Below are 21117 nucleotides of genomic sequence, written 5' to 3' on the forward strand. Positions count from 1 at the left end.
CCTGAAAATAAAGACGTACGTATTTCGAGACTACCTGTCTACTGGTGCATGCAACGTTTTTCACAGTTATAACACGTAATCGGTAAGCACCCGACAGCCATGAATAAAAACGGAATTCTTATACCTCTGATGCTATTGGTCATAGAAAGGCAGTGTCAAGTGCTGGGGACATCCCATGGACCACTTGTATGACCAGCAGAAGGATCGTCTTACTATAACTATTCTGCAGTACGGAGTCAAACACACTTCCTCCAGCTTATGCAAATGCAGCAAATAGGTTGTTTCTTTTTGCATTATATGAGGTCTATAGTTCACCTTAAGTGGCTTACGGAGGCACTATTTAGTTCGTCAGTGGTTCCTGACAAAAGTCGAAAAATTTGGTTGTTGGGAAGCAAAACCGAGCCGCGGATTCCAGGCGGCTAACCACAGCAGATGGCTCAAATGAGTACAGTATTTTCTCACCGAAGATTCCGATCTGGAACCATCTTGAAATTTTTCCTGATGCCTTTATTCCTTTTCGAGAGACAGTTGTTTAAAGTTAACCTAGCTGTACACTTAAACTACGCACAAAAAATTGTGTACGAGCCAAAATCTAAATAATAAATAAACACAGAACACTGCTCATATCTTACTGGTATATCTCCAGGCACTCATCTAGAAATGACATCTTGCCTTTTTCAAAAACATTTATCCGTTATCGAGAAACACTCCAAAAACAATGTTTTTGAGTACCAAACCCGAAACGCTGATTCCAACACGGCTATGCATAGTAAATGGCTGTAATTATTGAGTTATATTCCTGATATCAAAATGTCGAATAGCCGAGATACACAGTTTCAAATGTACACTACGTGTACACGTAAAGTAAGGACGTAATACCAGGTGAGAGTCGAAAATTGAGTTTATAAAGTGACATAGCACGAAGAAATTCGCTGCAAAGTGTGTCATTCAGTCAACTGTTACAAGCAGCCACATGTTTTTAAAAAATACAATCTCTTCAAAGGATCATTCAGAGCAAGGAAAGTTCAAGATTATAATAGAGATGTTCGCGATCTAACGGGTCCAAAGGAACTGTTCACCAAGGTGAACGGAATGAGCGGGGAACTAATTCTAAGGGACGATTTTTCATAGTTCACTTCTGTCGCGGCTTTCTACTTGTAGGCGCTACAGTCTGGAACCGTGCGACCACTACTGTCGCAGGTTCGAATCCTGCCTCGGGCATGGCTGTGTGTTACTTCCTTAGGTTAGGTAGGTTTAAGTAGTTCTAAGTTCTAGGCGAGTGATGGCCTCAGAAGCTGTCGCATAGTGCTCAGAGCCATTTGAACCAAGCCAGCTCGATCTCGGTCTCCCTCGGCGGGACTTGTTCCGATGTTCTGCAGACGCTTTGGCCATAATCGGTAATTCCCTATTTGTTTAGCGTTGCTTTGGTCACTGCGTGGCCAGTTGTAATAAGATTGAGGGAACTCCACATTTTTCTTGGCTGGTTCGCTCCAGGGGCTTGTATGGTCTAACTTCTTATGCCCGTGAAAGGACGTCCAATGATTTCTCCACACATCTCTTAGATTACAGCTTTCTGGGACGAGATGGCCAGTCTTTACACAGATTGGTTCTCTAGATTTTAATCGGATGCGTCGTAAATTGTTCACTGTTTCAAGAATTGGAAAGTCTGGTGATATGTTTTCTTTTATTCATTTGTACGTTATTGCTTGTTGTCGTCGGAGATTAGGAGGTACAGCACTGGCGAGTACTGACAGCGGTGGTGTTGGTGTGGATCTAGTATTTCCTGCCACGGTCCTCATAATTTAGACGGATATCTGGTCTTTTTTAAATTTTATATTTAACATGGCTACTTATACAGTCTACAATCATAGCAGGTGAATCAAACGTGATCACGGCCATAAGAATGAGACTTACAGGGTATTCGGAAATTCCCGTTAGGAACTTCTAGAACGTGTAGAGGGAAGTGAATACATAATATTTTGAACTGGAATTCTTGTCCGGAAACGTGCAGTTTCCATGCTACAGCAATTTGAAAATATGTTTGCTCTGTGGCTATTTCACAGGGTAGTCATCGTTAGGAGTGCTTACGTCAGATCGGCTGATCTCATTTGACGTCTGTCCTACCTTTCTGACCTGGTTCGAGCCTCGTTCACGTGTGAGTGAGTGTCAGAGCAATATGACTGAGTACACGTTAGCAAATACACTGACATGATCCTTTTGAGCCGGCCGGAGTGGCCGTGCGGTTCTAGGCGCTATAGTCTGGTACCGACCGAGCGCTACGGTCGCAGATTCGAGTCCTGCCTCGGGCTCGGATGTGTGTGATGTAGGTTTAATTAGTTCTAAGTTCTAGGCGACTGATGACCTCAGAAGTTAGGTCGCATAGTGCTCAGAGCCAATTGAATTATTTGATCTATTTGATCCTTCTGAATGGCGAAACACATACACTCCTGGAAATTGAAATAAGAACACCGTGAATTCATTGTCCCAGGAAGGGGAAACTTTATTGACACATTCCTGGGATCAGATACATCACATGATCACACTGACAGAACCACAGGCACATAGACACAGGCAAAAGAGCATGCACAATCTCGGAACTAGTACTGTGTATATCCACCTTCCGCAGCAATGCAGGCTGCTATTCTCCTATGGAGACGATCGTAGAGATGCTGGATGTAGTCCTGTGGGACGGCTTGCCATGCCATTTCCACCTGGCGCCTCAGTTGGACCAGCGTTAGTGCTGGACGTGCAGACCGCGTGAGACGCCGCTTCATCCAGTCCCAAACATGCTCAATGGGGGACAGATCCGGAGATCTTGCTGGCCAGGGTAGTTGACCTACACTTTCCACAGCACGTTGGGTGGCACGGGATACATGCGGACGTGAATTGTCCTGTTGGAACAGCAAGTTCCCTTGCCGGTCTAGGAATGGTAGAACGATGGGTTCGATGACGGTTTGGATGTACCGTGCACTATTCAGTGTCCCCTCAACGATCACCAGAGGTATACGGCCTGTGTAGGAGATCGCTCCCCATACCATGATGCCGGGTGTTGGCCCTGTGTGCCTCGGTCGTATGCAGTCCTGATTGTGGCGCTCACCTGCACGGCGCCAAACACGCATACGACCATCATTGGCACCAAGGCAGAAGCGACTCTCATCGCTGAAGACGACACGTCTCCATTCGTCCCTCCATTCACGCCTGTCGGGCCACCACTGGAGGCGGGCTGCACGATGTTGGGGCGTGAGCGGAAGACGGCCTAACGATGTGGGGGACCGTAGCCCAGCTTCATGGAGACGGTTGCGAATGGTCCTCGCCGATACTCCAGGAGCAACAATGTCCCTAATTTGCTGGGAAGTGGCGGTGCGGTCCACTACGGCACTGGGTAGGATCCTACGGTCTTGGCGTGCATCCGTGCGTCGCTGCGGTCCGGTCCCAGGTCGACGGGCACGTGCACCTTCCGCCGACCACTGGCGACAACATCGATGTACTGTGGAGACCTCACGCCCCACGTGTTAAGCAATTCGGCGGTACGTCCACCCGGCCTCCCGCATGCCCACTATACGCCCTCGCTCAAAGTCTGTCAGCTGCACATACGGTTCACGTCCACGCTGTCGCGGCATGCTACCAGTGTTAAAGACTGCGATGGAGCTCCGTATGCCACGGCAAACTGTCTGACACTGACGGCGGCGGTGCACAAATGCTGCGCAGCTAGCGCCATTCGACGGCCAACACCGCGGTTCCTGGTGTGTCCGCTGTGCCGTGCGTGTGATCATTGCTTGTACAGGCCTCTCGCAGTGTCCGGAGCAAGTATGGTGAGTCTGACACACCGGTGTCAATGTGTTCTTTTTTCCATTTCCAGGAGTGTAGTAATGGAAGAGCTGCTCGTCGCCTTTGTCAACATCGTTCTCTACAGCGTTCGCCTCCATTCCATACGCTGTTCACCACAATTATGCAACGGTTTCGAGAAATGCTAGCTTTACCGTGGCTGTGGTGCGCCAAGGAGACGCCGCACGCCGGAATTGGAAGAAGCCGTACTGCACCACGTTGAAGAGAACCCGTTAACGAATACACGATCAGTTTATTTTGGTGTTAGTGACCGGAATGGTAAAAGAAGTCATCTACTGAGTCGTCACGCCTAATCAGTTACTTGTAAAAGTGGTTGAGTTACCAATATATTTTCAAATGGTAATAGCACGGAAATGGTATGTTTCCGAACGTGGGTTACAGTTTAAAACATTACCTACTCACTCCCCTCTGCAAGTCTTACAAATTTGTAACGGGAATTCCTGAACACTGTATATACAAACGCTAAATGTGCCAGTGCTTCTGACTATTGTATTTCATTTCCCACGAGCTTATCGAGACACAGAGGATTGTGCGTTACTTTTTGAAGGAGAAGTTTCATCCCACCGAAGAGACATGTCTTCATGGGCAAGTAAGGATTGCTCGAGTACCGGCAAGGTGTTTATAACGGAACTCTAGCACAATATTCCTACCTGCTACGCTCTGAGGCGCGGTTGGCGAGGTAGGCGGTGGGGCTACGGTTGATGCTGACGCCCAGCAGCTCCCCCTGCGACAGGAAGAGGCGCGCCGGCTGCACCGACAGGTGGGCCCGTCTGATGCTCTGCAACACGACACCGCCAACTGTCAGGAGAGCTGGACATGGCCATTAGACTATTAGAATGAACCAACAGTCTACCATGCAACTTCATTTACGAAAACTTAAAGGTAATTTTTAGGTATATGAATTGGTTCTGGCGGATAATGACAAGTGTAAAAGGCTGGACTGACCTCTATTATGCCGGAGAGCAGCGCGTTGTAGGTCTGCCGGACAAAGCCGAGGATGCTAATGTCGAAAAGCATGTCTTGCATGAAGCCCCCAGGTCCTGAGTGCGTGTGCGTCGCGCTGATCATTAGGTTCTGCTCCGAGTACACGTCCCCGAACTCCTCCCGCAGCTTAGAGATCACCTGCAAGAAAAGTGGCGCGTCGAGGTGGATGCAACACAAACATCAAATCTCTGATTTTGATGTAGGAAGATACAAGAAGACTTACAAGGGGAGGCCATAATGTTTGGAACGCGGATTTACTGCAAACTTCGTACACTCGTAGTACCCCATGAGGACAACAAAACGTGATAGCAGTAGCTCGTACGTCTCAAGCGTTACTGAGAAAATCACAAGATAACTTCGGTCGTCAAACAGTTACGGCTGTGCGTGGCAATTTTTACCACGAAGCGGCGACAGCCGAGTGGTTACCGTTCAAGCCCCGTAATAGCTGGAGCGAGTCCCGTTTCTCATTTTTTTTAAATTTCTAACAGTCATTTTCTTTACTATTTATATTGCAATTGATATAATGGGAAAAATACGCGTAACCCGATGAACTTTTATTAAATTTACAATGTTGGTAGTCTACAAACTTTTACTATCACAACTAATATAATATGCATAACTACCGACTAGTAATTGTCCAAACGCATCAAGTGATACTGAAAATGTATGATCGTCCGTACCTTCGAAATTGCTCGTATATAATGGAAAGAGAACGAGAAATTGCTTCTGGTGAAGACTTTATTAAAATGCACTCGATATTGCATGACCAATTATCAGACCGATGTTTAAGGAAATGCTGCATTCTGCATGGTTTGCTTCCAAATTATCGGCTGAAAGAGAGGTTTTTGAAAATTTTAACGATGTTTGTTTTCCACGGAAAATCTAAAAGAGCTCGCGTATGCGGAAACATGACATTTAATCAATGCAGCAGGTGCCGTTTAACTTTATGTTTTGCATGTTTTTATGAAAAATACCATCGTGCAACTTTTAATGTCGAAAGCGACGATTATTTGTACATCTATCGAAAGCCGTCTGTGCCGGTCAAAACTTGCAAGTAACAAGTAGTTTCTGACTCCTTCCAGGTATAAGGGATTTCTCAAATCACGGACTAGCATACATTTTTAGTATCACCTGATGCATTTTGTTGTTTACTAGTCGATAGTTAAGAATATTATATCATTTGTGGTAGTGAAAATATGTAGAGTGCCAAATGACATTGTATATTTAATAAAAGTTCATCTTCTCACACGTATTTTTCCCATTACATCAATTGTAATATAAATAGTAAAGAAAATGTGTTAGAAATAAAAGAAACTGACGAACGGGATTCGATCCAGCGATCACGCGGCTTGAAAGCTAACCACTTGGCTGCCGCCGCTTCAAGGTAAAAATGGCTACTCATAGGCATATATATTTGACGACCAAAATTATCTTGCAAATTTCTCAATAACGCTTGAGACGTACGCGCTACCGCTTACACATTCTGTTGTCCTCATGGAGTACTACGAGTGTACGAAGTTTACAGTAAATCCGCCCTCCAAACGTTGTGGCCTCCCCTTGTTAGACAAAATTTCTGCTTGGTGTGATGACAAGGCAGCTAGCTCTAAATGTGAAAAAATGTAAGTTAATGCGGATGAGTAGGAAGAACAAATATGTGATGTTCGGATACAGTATTGCTAGTCTCCTGTTTGACACAGGCAAGTCATTGAAATATCTGGATGTAACGTTGCAGAGCTATATCAAATGGAACGAGCATGTGAGAACTGTGATAGGGAAGGCGAATGGTTCACTTGGGAGAATTTTAAGAATGAGTGATTCGTCTGTAATGGAGACTACATATAGGACGCTGGTGCGACCTACTCTTGAGTACTGTCAGAACGTTTGGGATCCGTACCAGGTCGGATTCAAGGAAGACAATGAAGCAGTTCGGAGGTGGGCTGTTCAGATACGGGCTGCTAGATTTATTAACGGTAGGTTCGAACATCAAACAAATACGCGGCGTGGTTTTTTTTATGAAAGTACCATTTTGAAATTAAAAAAGACGTGCTAACATACCTCAATGATTTTAATTTTACATGAGAGCCTGTGCCTTAATATACTTTTCTACATAATTTCCGTCAATATTGAGGCACTTGTTATAACCTTGTACCAGTTTTTGAATACCCTCCTCATAGAAGCTTGCCGCCTGACTTGTTAACCACTGCATCACCACTGTTTTGACTTTGTCGTCGTCTTTAAGACGCTGGCCGCCCAGGTGTTTCTTCAAGTGCAGAAGCAGATAGTAGTCACTGGGCACAAGATCTAGGCTGTACGGAGGATGATCTAGAGTATCCCATTGAAAAGATGTGATGAGATCTTTGGTGTGATTCGCCACATGCGGACGGGCATTGTTTTGCAGCAAAACGATGCCCTTGCTCTACTTCCATGATGTGTTGCTTTGATTCTGGTGTGACTTAGGCCACCCATGTTTCATCGCCCGTAACAATTTGGCTTAATAAATTGTCAACGTCGTTGTGGTACCGGTCAAGGAAAGTAAGTGCACTGTCTAAACGTTTGGTTTTGTGCGCACACGTCAACATTTTCGATACCCAACGTGCGCACAAGTTTCGGTAATTCAAGTGCGCGGTCACAGTGCCATACAAAACACTACGAGAAACATTAGGAAAGTCATACCACAGCGAGGAAATCGTAAAGCGTCTGTTTCCTCTCACCTTACTGTCCACTTCCTGCACCAAACTTTTATTACCGACCGAAGGACGCCCACTCCGTTGTTCATCATGCACGTTTGTGCGACCATCTTTAAATGTTCTCACCCACTTCCATACCATTCCATAACTGATAATGTTTCCTTCGTAAACTGCACAGATCTGAAGATGAATATCGATCGCTTTTAGGCCTTTAGCACTAAGAAATATTATAACAGCCCGTACTTCACAGTCGTCGGGACTCACGATTATCGGAGGCATCATAAACGCTCAGTACACAACGTAAACAAGGAAGAATCAGACTGTAATGGCGTCAGTACATAGATTAAGATACAGGCTTTCATGTAAAAATAAAATTGTGGAGATATCTTAGCACGTCTTTTCTTTAATTTCAAAACGGTACCTACTTAAAAAAAACACGCCTCTTATCATGGAGGTGCTTGAGAAACTGAAATGGGAGTCCCTGGACGATAGGCCACGTTCTGTTCGAGAAACGCCATTGACAAAATTTAGAGAACCGTTATTTAAAGCTGACTGCCCGACGGTTCTTCTGCCGCCAACATACATCGCGCTAAGGACCACGAAGATAAGATATGAGAAATTACGCCTCATGCGGAGTCATATAGACGGCAGTTTTCCCTCTCTCTATTTGCGAGCGGTATAGGAAAGGGACTGACTAGTAGTGGTACAGAACGTCCTCCACTACGCACCGTACGATGGCTTCCAGATGGAGATGTAAAAATTACTACATTGCTTTCACCTCTGGCTGCAAACACCGCTATAACCTAACTGGGCATCGAGTCAAAGTGAATTATGATGACAAGGGTACGTTATGCCACGCTGCTTCAACGCCGTATGGGACTTCTTCGGTCGTAATGGCTGGCTGGTCCTCTCCTGGCAACCCATGACCAGATTCTTTCACTGGGGCAGATATCTGGAGAACGTGTCTACGAGGACAGCAGTGGAACACCTCCTGTATCGAAGTAGTTGACACACTACGGACAATAAGCGATTTTGCGATATCGTGTTGGAGGTCAATGCAATGGGGACCTCTATATAGGGAACATCCGTCGGTTTTAACACGTCTGTAGTGTAACGCTTGCTGTCTAAACTACCGGTTCAAATGATTTAAATGGTTCTGAGCACTATGGGACTTAACATATGAAGTCACCAGTCCCATAGAACTTAGAGCTACTTAAACCAAACTAACCTAAGGACATCACACACATCCATGCCCGAGGCAGGATTCGAACATGCGACCGTAGCGGTCGCGCGGCTCCAGACTGAAGCGCCTACAACCGCTCGCCCACACCTGTCGGCAAAACTACCAGTTGTGCAAACCAGACACGATCGGGTTATGCATCTAATGGCGCCGTACACCATCATAAGACGTGTTGCGCACATTTGACGACGCCAAATGCAATGCGGCAACGTTCGTTCCCCTCGGATATATCCATCCTGATGCTGTTCGCGAAAAGGAGACTCATCCGAAAACCAGACCTATACGTATTGTCACTGGAGACACCACTTCCTGCTGCTACGCTAAGTGAAACTATGACAAGGGGCGTCGCACTGATTGTGTTATTTAAGACGTCGCCGCTCTGTTCACCTGCATACTTGTCGCTCGACAAAGAAGCCCATTTACTGACTCGATCCCGGGACCTAGTTGACGGTCCTACAACGTCGAGCGAACACTATATTTGTCCTCTAGTGTGCTAGTGATGCATGGACGCTGAGATCCTGCATGGGATTTAGTAACGGCCTCTTGTACGGGACGCTTTCATTTTCGGATGACAGTCGTGGGATTCTGACCAATGAGAGCAGCTGTTTCTCGGTGACGAAAGGCCATGATCCTGCTGGTGTCTAAATTCTACAATTTCTGGTCCAAGTTTCTCTTCTTAATCCGATTAATAAGTGGGAAACCCGCTGCAAAATCTTTCCTTACTACAGGGATATGCGAAAATTTTCATATCCAAGCATTTAGTGCACTCCATGTCAATTTCACATTTATTGCTTTCCTTCATTTCATTTCAGTTTTAATGGTCAGATTGGAAAACAATGCACTCTGTCTACAGAGTAAAAATAACTTTAGATTTTTAAATACAAGGCATTTGAGGAGAAATAGTAAATATTTTAGGAGGTAAGAGTATAGTCTAATCCGAATAAACCATTCCACATAACATATGCCCAATTTTGTTGGTCAGAAAGATAAAGCTGTCAGACTATAATCAAAAGGAATACTTCCAGAAGGTGTGGAGTAAAGACAAGTGATTAAGTTCATTGTGAATTTTCATAAATTCCATGTCTGATTTCAGTGCACTTTCGAATTCTTCTGATAACGTCACGTGTTTTTCTTACGTTGACAGTCTATGATCTGAAAGACCAGTTAGTCTGTTGTGTTTATCAAGTATGCAGTGAGATCAAAAAATTTCCCTTTGTGGCGTTGCTGCACCGTATAAGCAACGTAACGCGACTCCGACACGGGTCAGCGTAGTAAATGCAGAAACGTGCACTGCTTCCCAACAGGCGCTGACGGACAGACACCGATAGACATCCATCGGAGAATTAATTATATTTGTAGGAGAGCACGTCTGTCGAAAATCACCTTTGTGTAATGGTGGTGCAACAGCTTCATGATAACGCTCACATCAGCTCAAGTGAGAGACAGTCGAGCACGCTCCCTATAGTCTGATATCTCCCCACGTTTTGAATGGTCGATGATCCGTGTCGGAAGAGGATGTGCCGCAGGCAGTAATGGTCATCATCACGCAGCAGGACACAATGCTTTACCACATGGGGTTCTTGAAGCTGGTGCGTCGGCGGGATGATTGCATCAATGCTCACGGTGATTTTGCCTGATTGGCATTCCGATTCTGTATTGTGCGACGTTAGAACGGAAACTGTTTGATCGCCCCTTATACTTTGTCTGTGTAGAATATCTCCACAGCAAATATCTGAAGGCGTGAGATCCAGGTAAGTTGGCTAATAAGCGTGAATATATCATCCCATGTAGGCTTTCACGGCCGGCATCTTCATCAGTAAACACTTCCGGGCTATAATGCCGTGGTCGATCTGTAGATAGCTACACATCGACGCCACGTGACGTGCGGTGGCGCCCTCTACGACCTCCATATAAGCGGCAGCCCCAGCTCCTAGCAGCCAGTCGTCGACTCACCTCGGAAGATGTTCTCCGTAGTTGAGAACGAAACGTCAGGGAGAAGAGGTTCTACAGATCGACCACTGCATTTTAGCCCGGAAGTGCTACCTGATGAAGCGTGAACATAGTTCCCAATCCATACTCCGGGGACATTTTAGATGATGTGTCACCAGACGAGTAGAATCTGCAGTGGCGCTGTCATTCTGCAAGGAATCTCTTTTAATAATGCTGAAAGCTCGCTTTCGAGGATGTCTAGAATTCGGGGCCGTATAAGAAGTTTCATTAACACAACAGACCCAAACAATCATTATCATATAACATCACACACTTATAGAGAAGTGTGGTTTAAATGCGTGTGCACAAAAGTATGTGGGTTTTCGTCATAAGACCGATGAGAGCTACGAGTATTAATAATACCGTCGCGAGTGGATATGGCTTCATCATTAAACAGCATTAATGCTTTCAAAAGGTGATTTGCAACTAGGAAAAACAACATTCCAATCGTGTATTATCCTCTCCTTCTCTAAGTCGTTGAATACATTGTAAAATACCTCCACCGTGGCTTCTAGTTTCAGTTGTTAGTGGAAATCGACAAAAATGGGATGCTTTCGGTCAAATAGCATATTTTCTTCAGCACCAGCTCGTCGACGTTTGAGTTCCTATGATATCATTGCGAAGTAGCAGCAAGAACTTCACTGTTCAACATGTGTCTGCTGTCTATGCGACTACTGTGTGAACCATGAGCACTATTTCCATGTAAACCATTCTAGCGATAGATGTCTGTTGGTTAGTAGCAACGTCACCTAGCTGATAGTAAACGTTTCTTTATGATGCCACTGGGACGAAATGACATTGTGGAACTGACTCTGTGACAACGTGTGTTTGCAGTCGCCGGACGAAGGAAAGGCTTCTTGTCGTAGACAAAAGATAGGAACGCTCATGTATAGTCTGTATCTATTTTCCGCCAGTTTTGGGCTCACTTTATACATGGCTCTTGGCGGTCGCAAGCTCCCCATACATTCGGTAAGGCCTTACTGATGCAATGTATCCAAAAACCCCTGTTGTTGGTGACTGGCAAGACAAAGTAAACAGACAGGTTGCATCCATATGACGCTGCAGGTGCACTAGTTTGGTAAGCCGAGTCCGATTATTCTACCTAACTCGTTTTCAGATAGAAACAAGCAAACACAGACAGACGTTGTGCTGAGTTAAGCCCATGGAGCTGGGCTCAAATAACCGTTCGGACATGGTAGTTTATGTTTTCTATGTGTTCCCTAAATCACATGAGACATCCTTTGCAAAGCCTTCTATTTTCGATACGGATACCACCAATATCTTTCAAAATCTTTCTTCATCGAGATTGTGCTTCATCGTTGTCGATTAAACACTATAACAGAATCCTGAAAGATGGTGTTTTATAAAAACAGTTCTAATCGCAAAGTATTTGCATATTTGGTTCAAATATGTTCTTGTTGTTTTTATGATGTTGAAAGCTCCTCCCCTATTATCTACTATTATGAAGCAAGTTCACAAACTTTATTTTATATGATACAGGTGAAAACATAATGCGGAACGAAGGTGACAATTATTCACCGAATCCACACGATGTACACTGTCGGAGAAGAAAATCGGAGCACCAAGAAGGAGATGCTCGATGTAAACGAACGTTGGTAGGCGTGTTTCTACACCTGGGAAGTAATAACTATTCAGCTTTCGTGGCAGTCGCCTACGAGTGACGCGTGTAACGCCAGTGTGAGGATGCAACTCAGATTTGCTTTAAATACACGCTGTAATGGTCGCGAGCATCAGGTACCTTTAAGATTGACGTGGTGATCTGATGTTAGTCAAGAATGCATTTCAGGCGACAAAGACGCCTCAGTTTGAACGAGGTCATGTTATGAGGCTACGAGAAGTTAGATGTTCCTTCAGCAATACTATAGAGAGACCTGGTAGTAATATAGCCACTGTACATGACTGCTGGCACAAGAATGTAAGGTCGCAAGAAGATCGGGCTTCGCACGGCTATGTGGAACTACCGAGAGGGTAGACCATCGTGTTCGGCGTATGGCTCTGGCTTATCGTGCATCTGCAGCAGCAATTTGAGTAGCAGTTGATCCCACAGTGACACAATGAAGTGTTACAAATCGGTTACTTCAAGGATAGCTCCGAGCCAGACGCCCTGTAGCGTGTGTGTAAAACCATCGTCATTTGCAACTTCCGTTGAGAGCTTATTGGAGGGCAAAGTGGAGATATGTGACAGTGATGGCCGCCCGTTGATTAGGTCAGTTCAGGGCCTGCACCCAGCTTGTTTACGTGCTGGGTACACTGTAACCGAACTTGGAGTTGTGGTCTGGAGTGCGGTTTCGTATGACAGAAGGAGCACTCTCGGGGTTTCCCGACGCACGGTGACTGCAGATGTGTACGTCAACCTGTTTTATCGACCTCTTGAGCTACCATCCATGAACGGCATTCCACGGGCTGTTTCCCTACACGATAACTCTCGCTCACCTACCGTTGTTGTAAACTATCATGTTGTACAGTGTGTCGACACGTTGCTTTGGCCTAGTCTATCACAAGATCTTCTCCTACCGAGCTGATACGCGACGTCATTAACCGTCCCTGTATTGACCGACCAAGTGCAACAGGCATGGAACTCCACTCCACAAACTGACATCCTTCACCTGCACAACACATTGCATGCCCTGTTCCATGCTTGAATTCAGCATTCTGCGTTTACATCAGTTACGCAAGTTATTAATGTACATTTTATCATTTTATGTATCTCAAAAACTACTGCAAATTGTATAACGATATGCCATTTTTCATTTATTTATTTATTTTATTTTTTGTCAATACGGCCTCCTGGCGGGTAGACCGTTCACCGGGTGCAAGTCTTTCGATTTGACGCCCCTTCGGCGACTTGCGTGTCGATGGGGATGAAATGATGATGTTTCAGGACAACACAACACCCTGTCACTGAGAGGATAAAACCTCCGACTCAGCCGGAAATCGAACCCGGTCCCTTAAGATTCACATTCTGTCGCGCTGACCACTCAGCTACCGGGGGCGGACATTTGCCACCAATTTACATGTGAAATATGAACTTATTACTCAACGCACGCGCCCTACCAGCCCACGAGCACGCACGGCCACTCACTCTCCTCTTTACGTTCACAGCACGCTGGCGCACACCAAAAATCTTTCTATATTTATTTGACCTCCGAGGTGCGTACTCTACTGAGCTACCTAAAACAGATTGTTGCAATGATGGTTACAATGAATAGTGCACTGTATGAAGAGAAAACATAAATGAATATTTACGGATACAAGAGCTCAAGCCGTCACATTATTGTCCACTGTTGATTGCAAACAAATATATCGTCAGTTCTGAAATTCGAGCATAAGGATGACGTAAAAGTTAAATATGCATACAACTGAAACCTACAGAGGTTTCTCAGTATTTTTAACAAATTTAACAGTCACTTTATAAAGGCGAGTGCCCTTAGTAAACAAAATATAAAAAGCTAATTGACGGAAGTGATAACCTATACTTAGCAATATCTTCTAAATGTCCGACACTTCATAGTAGAGCATGGGACACGAAAACAAGATGTGATTTACGTTAGGTTTCGATTCAGAATCATACTCACAAGCAGGACAGCTGGAAATGTTGATTCGATACAGACGTAGAAGGAGACAAGCGTAGTTGAACGGAGTGGAATTTTGGTAGAAATCGTTGACTGATGCAGACGTGTCCTCGTAAACCACGACTATGCACTAATTCGACTTTCTAACACAGCATAACAACCGTCATGCGTTTGTTGACACACGTTCCACACCTCTTACCGCTGGTGTTTTCCATGACTCTTGCCCTCACGTACGTAGTGTCTATAGAGCAATTGAAGATCTAGGTCAGCGCCTATTGATGCAGCTTGCTTTGTTAATACATTAATTTCCTCATTATATTGGATGCCACAGTGGGAATACACATACAACAAATGGAATGTCTACCCCTCAGTTGATTGGGAACAAATTTCAAAATCAGATTCAGCGTTTTGGTTCTAGTGAAGCGGAATTAGAAACATCACAGTGTCGAATATAGACTCCTGATGAAAGCTAGGCTACGTCTGCTACTTAATAGGAATCCCACACTAATGCACCAAGGAAATCAAATGTTCTTTTGGCAGTGGTGGGGCCTGAGGATGGCAGTAATGTGCCGCCGAAACTAGTCGTGTGATACAATAAAGACATTCTCAAGATACAGCTGTGGTGGTACTTTTTCTCATATATATTACCTGAAGTGGACGTCCATAAACCGATTAAAAATGTACAAGATCAGATCTTTCAGTTTAATGGGCAAGCACAAATGGTGCAAATGGCTCTGAGCACTATGGGACTCAACTGCTGTGGTCATAAGTCCCCTAGAACTTAGAACTACTTAAGCCTAACTAACCTAAGGACATCACACACATTCATGCCCGAGGCAGAATTCGAACCTGTGACCGTAGCGGTCACGCGGTTCCAGACTGTAGCGCCTAGAACCGCACGGCCACTCTGACCGGCCGGCAAGCACCGAGTAATGAATAAAATAAATACCAGGACAGCTGTTAACATGATGATGTAAAAGCTTCATTGAATTATTGAGAGGAAGGACGAAGTAGGATACGATGTGGACTATCTTCAACACGAGAAGGATGATTTAAGAATGGGACCGTTGGAGGAGCTAGCGTATCGATAAATTACTCTAACAAGGAAGTGGTAGCTGGAAGAGGGGAAACCACCCCGCTTTTCTAAAAGCCATCGTTTTATATCAAATGTCGTAGTGGTTGCTTTATTAAGCGGAGAGCAAAATTTAATCAAGTCGTTCTTGTCTGTTTTTTTCTTCTGGAATTTTTAATACCAGCATTTATTTTTCGCGCTTTTTTTAGCACTAGTTAAAGTCTGGTATGCTTCCTGTTCTCATAAGACACGTCAGATATTGCCGGGTGTCCCGGAACTTTGCCATTATATTTGTCCCGGCTGGGTTCCACCATTCTCCACGTACTATTAGCGTAAAATATTTGTGTCGTTTAAACGTTTATATTATTGAGGAGCTCTTTAGGAAGATGATGTGGTCCTAATATATCTGTTTCATCATGGCAATCAGAAAGTGTAGTAAAACGGGGGTGCAAAGCATTGCATCTATTGGAGAAAATACAATAGCAGGAGCTCCATTGGTGAATATCACTAGGTTATTCTCTTCAGTAACATTCATCAAAACCCTGCCCTTTCAGTTTGTCGTACTTACTCCTAATCCTACATCATGGAACTTCAAGTATCCACCTACTATAAATGGAGTTTGAGGCTGGTTTATTAAGTACCTACAGTCACCTTCCACGATACTACGCTGTGGAGCTTTAAATATTGAAATGAGCAGATTGTATGCGCGCAGGAATTATTTCGATTTCGTCGTTGCTTACATTGATGGTGTATGGTCGATACGGCAGCGAATTTTTTGCCGTTATAGTAACGCCACTCTTCCCGTCATGACGGTCCTTACTTTTTACGAAAAGCTTTTGTAGGAACAGCTTCCTGTGACTTGAATCTTGTTTCGCGTAGCAGGGTTATATGAGGACAACTAATGAATAATTCTCATTGCAGACTTTCCCTGTTGAAGTTGGCTGATCTAGTGTTCATAATTTAGGCAGAATGAGAATGAAACGTGGCTGTTAGGAAGTGCCGGAAATCGGTACCGTTCATGACACTGTTTTCACGTACACTATGAATGATAATCCCTACCACATTTGTTCTCTTATCGAGTACTTCAGCGTGAACTGGAGCCTGTCGCTGATTTTTTACTTATGAGTTTGCTAACCTGTGAGCACTGTGCTGATAGGGATTCAGTCTTATCGGTGCGACTGTATGCTGCATGGGGCGTAGCAGGCTGTGGTATTAAGGAGACTCACGTCCTGCACTGCATAGGTCCCTGATCGGTGTTCGTCTGTTGAGGCACATCCACAACCGAGTTCCGTCCCTATTTCTGCTCTGTTGAACCAGCATGCGTGTGGCTGGTATCGGCGAGAAAAGATGTGTTTTGAAAATGTGGAGTGCTGAAATTGATCAGAGCAGCAAAGCCTGGCGCATTAACAGTGGCGTAGTTTGGCACACGGGCAAAGTTCAACTCATCCCTGAAATCAAACTTACTGAACGTAGCTAGTTTCTGGGCTCGTCGCCATATATGGTGTTCAAAGCTGGACCGATCAGTGGATGACTATTGCATCCCACAGTGTGCATATACAGGGTGTTACAGACGTGATGGTCAATAATTCACACATGGGAAGTACAGACCAAAAGTAGCTAAGTAGCTCCGATAAATAAGGTCCACAAATAAACCGCTGTCGAGATGCAACACATTTTCTGTTGCGGTTCGGCAGTGCCTAGAAACACATGACATCCCTCAGTGTTAATTCGGGTGGTCGCAGTGTCTTCCATGCGTCTGAATGCGACAATAAACTCGTCTCTGAAATGGGTTGCTAATCCTCTAAGATAGTCCTAGGGGATTCTGTAAATGTTGGAAGGCTGCTTATATCAGCGAACGTAAATCCTCAAGAAACTTGGCGTCGGTAGCGTAGACCAAGCTTTTGACATGCCCCACACACAAAAGTCTATGGGATTTAAATCGGAAGACCTTGGAGACCATGGCACAGGCCCTCCTCTACCTATCCAACGTTGACCATACGTCCGAGTTTGAACCCAGCGCATTCGTAAATGAAATTATGCTGGAGCACCATAAAGCATGAACCACATGTTCAGGCGTTGGTTCAGTGGGACATCATGATATATATCTGAAAGTTCAGCCCGCAGAAGCCGCATTTACTGGTGTCCTGTAAGTCTCTGTGGCAGGAAGTGTGGTCCAGTTATGCAGTCTCCGAGCAGTCCTGCCCAGACGTTCGACGAATAACGCTTCTGATGTCGTGTCACCCGAGTAGCATTAGAATTGACGTCGTCCCAAATGTGGCAGTTATGGTAGTCAAAAATACCATAACTCCTAAATCCGGCCTCATCCGTGAACAGAATACTGCTTAAAAATAGGGGATTCAAGGTACACTATTTTTGCAACCATTGGCAAACATTGTCTCTAGGAGGGAAGTCTGCGTTGTTGAGGGCTTGTACTCTCTGGAGATGATATGCATATACTTGCCGAAGTAAAATGCGTCACACACCGTTATGACTCAAACAAGTTCTTACAAAGCAATCCTCCTTGTTGAAGTACCCGAACGTTCGTGTACAACGAGTAATACCCTTTCCTCAGCATCGGGTGGTATGGATCTGTGTCGACCTTCTCACACGTGGCGTGCGAAACTCCCGGTTTCTCCATGGCGCTGAGGTAACCGGCTAAATGTACGCTTGTCGGCCTGCCTGAAGAGACGAAAAGCTTCTTCATACAGTCGTGCAGCCTCTAGGGTACCGCTATTCGCTTAGCCATACATGAAATGCATATCAGCGTACTCTCGATTGGTTTAAACTCTGTCCACGGTGCCATAACTTTCATAACTGATTATGAGGCCGATGCAGCACTGCGCACGGCGGAGGAAAGGGAAGTAGTTGCGCAAGCGTAAACAAGCGTATAGTCGATCCCAAATATTAAGATACCAACGTAAATGCCGCCGTATCCAGGGACGTTTACATTTGGTTCACAACTCGAATTAATGCCATACCTCGGCAGCAGTTGATTTGCGGACCATTGTTTATTGGAGCTTTTTAGCTACTTTTGGCCTGTATTTTCCATGTGTGAATTATTGACCATCACTTCTGAAATGCCCTATATACGCCCACTATGGTGGACACACACACATTCATACATCGGTTCTGCCTTGAATACCATACATGGTGACGAGCTCAGGAACTAACTACATTCAATAACATTAATTTCAGGGATGCACTGAACATTGCACCCTGTATAGCAATAGAGGAGGCCCAGAATTCACCAGAATGAATCGCATTACGTTTCACTCATCTCATCTGGAACCAACATCGTTTACCGACGTGCCGGTAATTAGGCCATTGAAGTGCTGCCTGACAGTTGGTACATAAGGGTCTACAGGACGTCTATTTCGATGGGTAGACACAGCTTCCTTTATAGTTTGAGAGGCGAAGGTTTTGAAGCAGGTCTTCAGTTCGACTCTTTCCTCTTTACCATATCCCTTCCTAAACCTCCGAACACCTACAGCAGGGAAGACAGACTGTATGACTTCCAAATCTCCGCCTGTTCAATTTCTGTATTTTACTTATTACGAAAGAAAGGAATAAGAAAAGTAAGCTCCTATACTTTTGGACTTTGATACTTCACTGTTGACTAAGAAATTGGCCTTGTATGGCGTTTTCAATTCGATCTTCGCTTTTTTTTCTTTAAAAGAGATTTTAACTGTAGCATTCTTGAGGTTTGGTAAGAAAAAATGCAAGGCTTACCCTAGAGCCATAGAGCAGAGTGCAGACGCCCTCTTTCTTTATCCAGGCTTTCCATACAAACAACGTGCGGCCCACTAGCAGTACATCTGTGAAAGTTACAGGCCTGCTGAGTATCTATAGTTCCGATGGCAGGAGTGTTGATGTTTTGTTTGTTGACAGCGGAAACAGAAGTGGCTGTTCGAGGGGGATCAGCTACATTTGAAACATCAGAAGCAGATGAGACATGTTACCTTCCGCAGTGAAAGTTTTTGAATCCCTGAAGTGAAGACCAGATCTACTCTCTCGCTTATTTATCACACTGGATAAACTGGAGGGATCCTATTCTGACTACTCCGCTTTCCCTTATTCTGTACGTATTTGAGATTCTCCTCAAACCACGACTAAAGAGTAACTGATAGCTTCCATCATCTTGTCCAGTACATATCCTGGACGAGCTGGCAAGGGAACTGCATCGTCATGTAGCCACTGAGCAGCTGGTTGCTCTCGATGTTGTCCCGTGGGGCCTTCGAAATCGTCATTTGCTTCAGCATTCATTATAAATGGTAGGCTTTGTAGTCACCGAACGTCAGATGCTACAGTTTTTCGCGGACAACACTACCAAACGTAAAACCAGTATGCAGACACTTTAAAGGAAAGCTCCACCGTCAGACGCAAGAACTGCAACATCAGAATATTGTTAAGCACTTTCGCGTCCCCGAAACCTGAAAACAGCATGTTAACGCGTACTACTATTTGGGTGGCTTGTTTGCCTTTTCGGGTTATGAATGATAGTAAGACACTTTTTAGTCACGACACAAGTGCATTTGTGACACTTTGAAAATATTACTTACGAAGACTGTTGCTGAACTACGGGTCACCTGAAGATGTTCACTTGGCACGGGACTGGTTGTGGCGTAATAAACATACCTCAAATACAGCTGTGGTTGTTTTGATCTACATTTGCATTATTGAGACGTTAGGCACAAAATGATCACTTCTCTCCAACGTAGATCACAAAGGCTCAGTAATATTGAGATCGGGTGACTTCTGTTGCCAGGGGGGATGCGACAGTTCTTCCCAGTGCTCACAAAACCAGTCCTGGACGATGCGAGTTATATGAACATTTATCGTCTTGGAAACAGCATCACCAATGGGGAACAAAACATTGTATCGTCAGATGGATGTGATCAACCATAAGGGTCACATAATCCTTGGCAGTAATGAGGTCTTGCAGAGTTGCGGAACACCACGATGTAGCTGCGCCTATCATCACCGAATCCCCGCCATGAGATGTAAACTCGGCCAGACGCTGGAAAGACAGTGAAACAAGTCTCATCCGACCAAATTACTTTCTTCCATTGCTCCATAATCCAGGTTTTTTGAGGTCGACACCATGTTTCCTGTTATGGGCATTTGCATCACTGATGAGTGGTTTTGGAATTCCAGCTCTCTCTCTGAAATTTCCTGGATTTGGAGCTCCTTTCGTGTTGTTACAGTGCTGATACGATTCGGGAATGCGATATTCAGTGATGCAGTGACTTTTGCAGTTGTTATCCTCATATTTTTCGTCAAAATCCCCTTCAAAACACCGTCATTCACGAGCACACCACACAAAGTGTCGTCCACTTCGTGACTTGCCGGATGATGTTTCTCCTCCTTCCCTGTATGCGATATAAATCTTCTATACGGTGCCCCTTGAGACGCCGAACACTTCAAATGGTTCAAATGGCTCTGAGCACTATGGGACTTAACTGCTGAGGTCATAAGTCCCATAGAACTTAGAACTACTTAAACCTAACTAACCTAAGGACATCAGACACATCCATGCAAGAGGCAGGATTCGAACCTGCGACCGTAAGAAAATACGCGGTTCAAACCTATAGCGCCTAGAACCGCTCGGCCATTACGCGGGCCCGAACACTTCGCCTCTTCTGATTACGAGAGCCCACCACACGAGGACCCATACGACTACCAATAATTCGTCCACGCTAGAATTCA

At 44.8% G+C, this 21117-nt stretch overlaps 1 protein-coding gene across 1 annotated transcript in view; it reads right to left on the bottom strand.

Annotated features, from left to right (window-relative positions):
• The window catches only part of LOC126336506 (neutral ceramidase-like), a 313334-nt gene that overhangs the window by 162323 nt on the left and 129894 nt on the right, over window positions 1-21117 (bottom strand). The window contains exons 4-5 of the mRNA XM_050000282.1: window positions 4792-4968; window positions 4497-4624 (exon numbers count right to left, since the gene is read on the bottom strand). Coding sequence (XP_049856239.1) covers window positions 4497-4624; window positions 4792-4968 — 305 coding nt within the window. The remainder of the gene's footprint in view (window positions 1-4496; window positions 4625-4791; window positions 4969-21117) is intronic.

Source organism: Schistocerca gregaria, chromosome 2, assembly GCF_023897955.1.
Source record: "Schistocerca gregaria isolate iqSchGreg1 chromosome 2, iqSchGreg1.2, whole genome shotgun sequence".
In the NCBI taxonomy this organism is placed as follows: domain Eukaryota; kingdom Metazoa; phylum Arthropoda; class Insecta; order Orthoptera; family Acrididae; genus Schistocerca; species Schistocerca gregaria.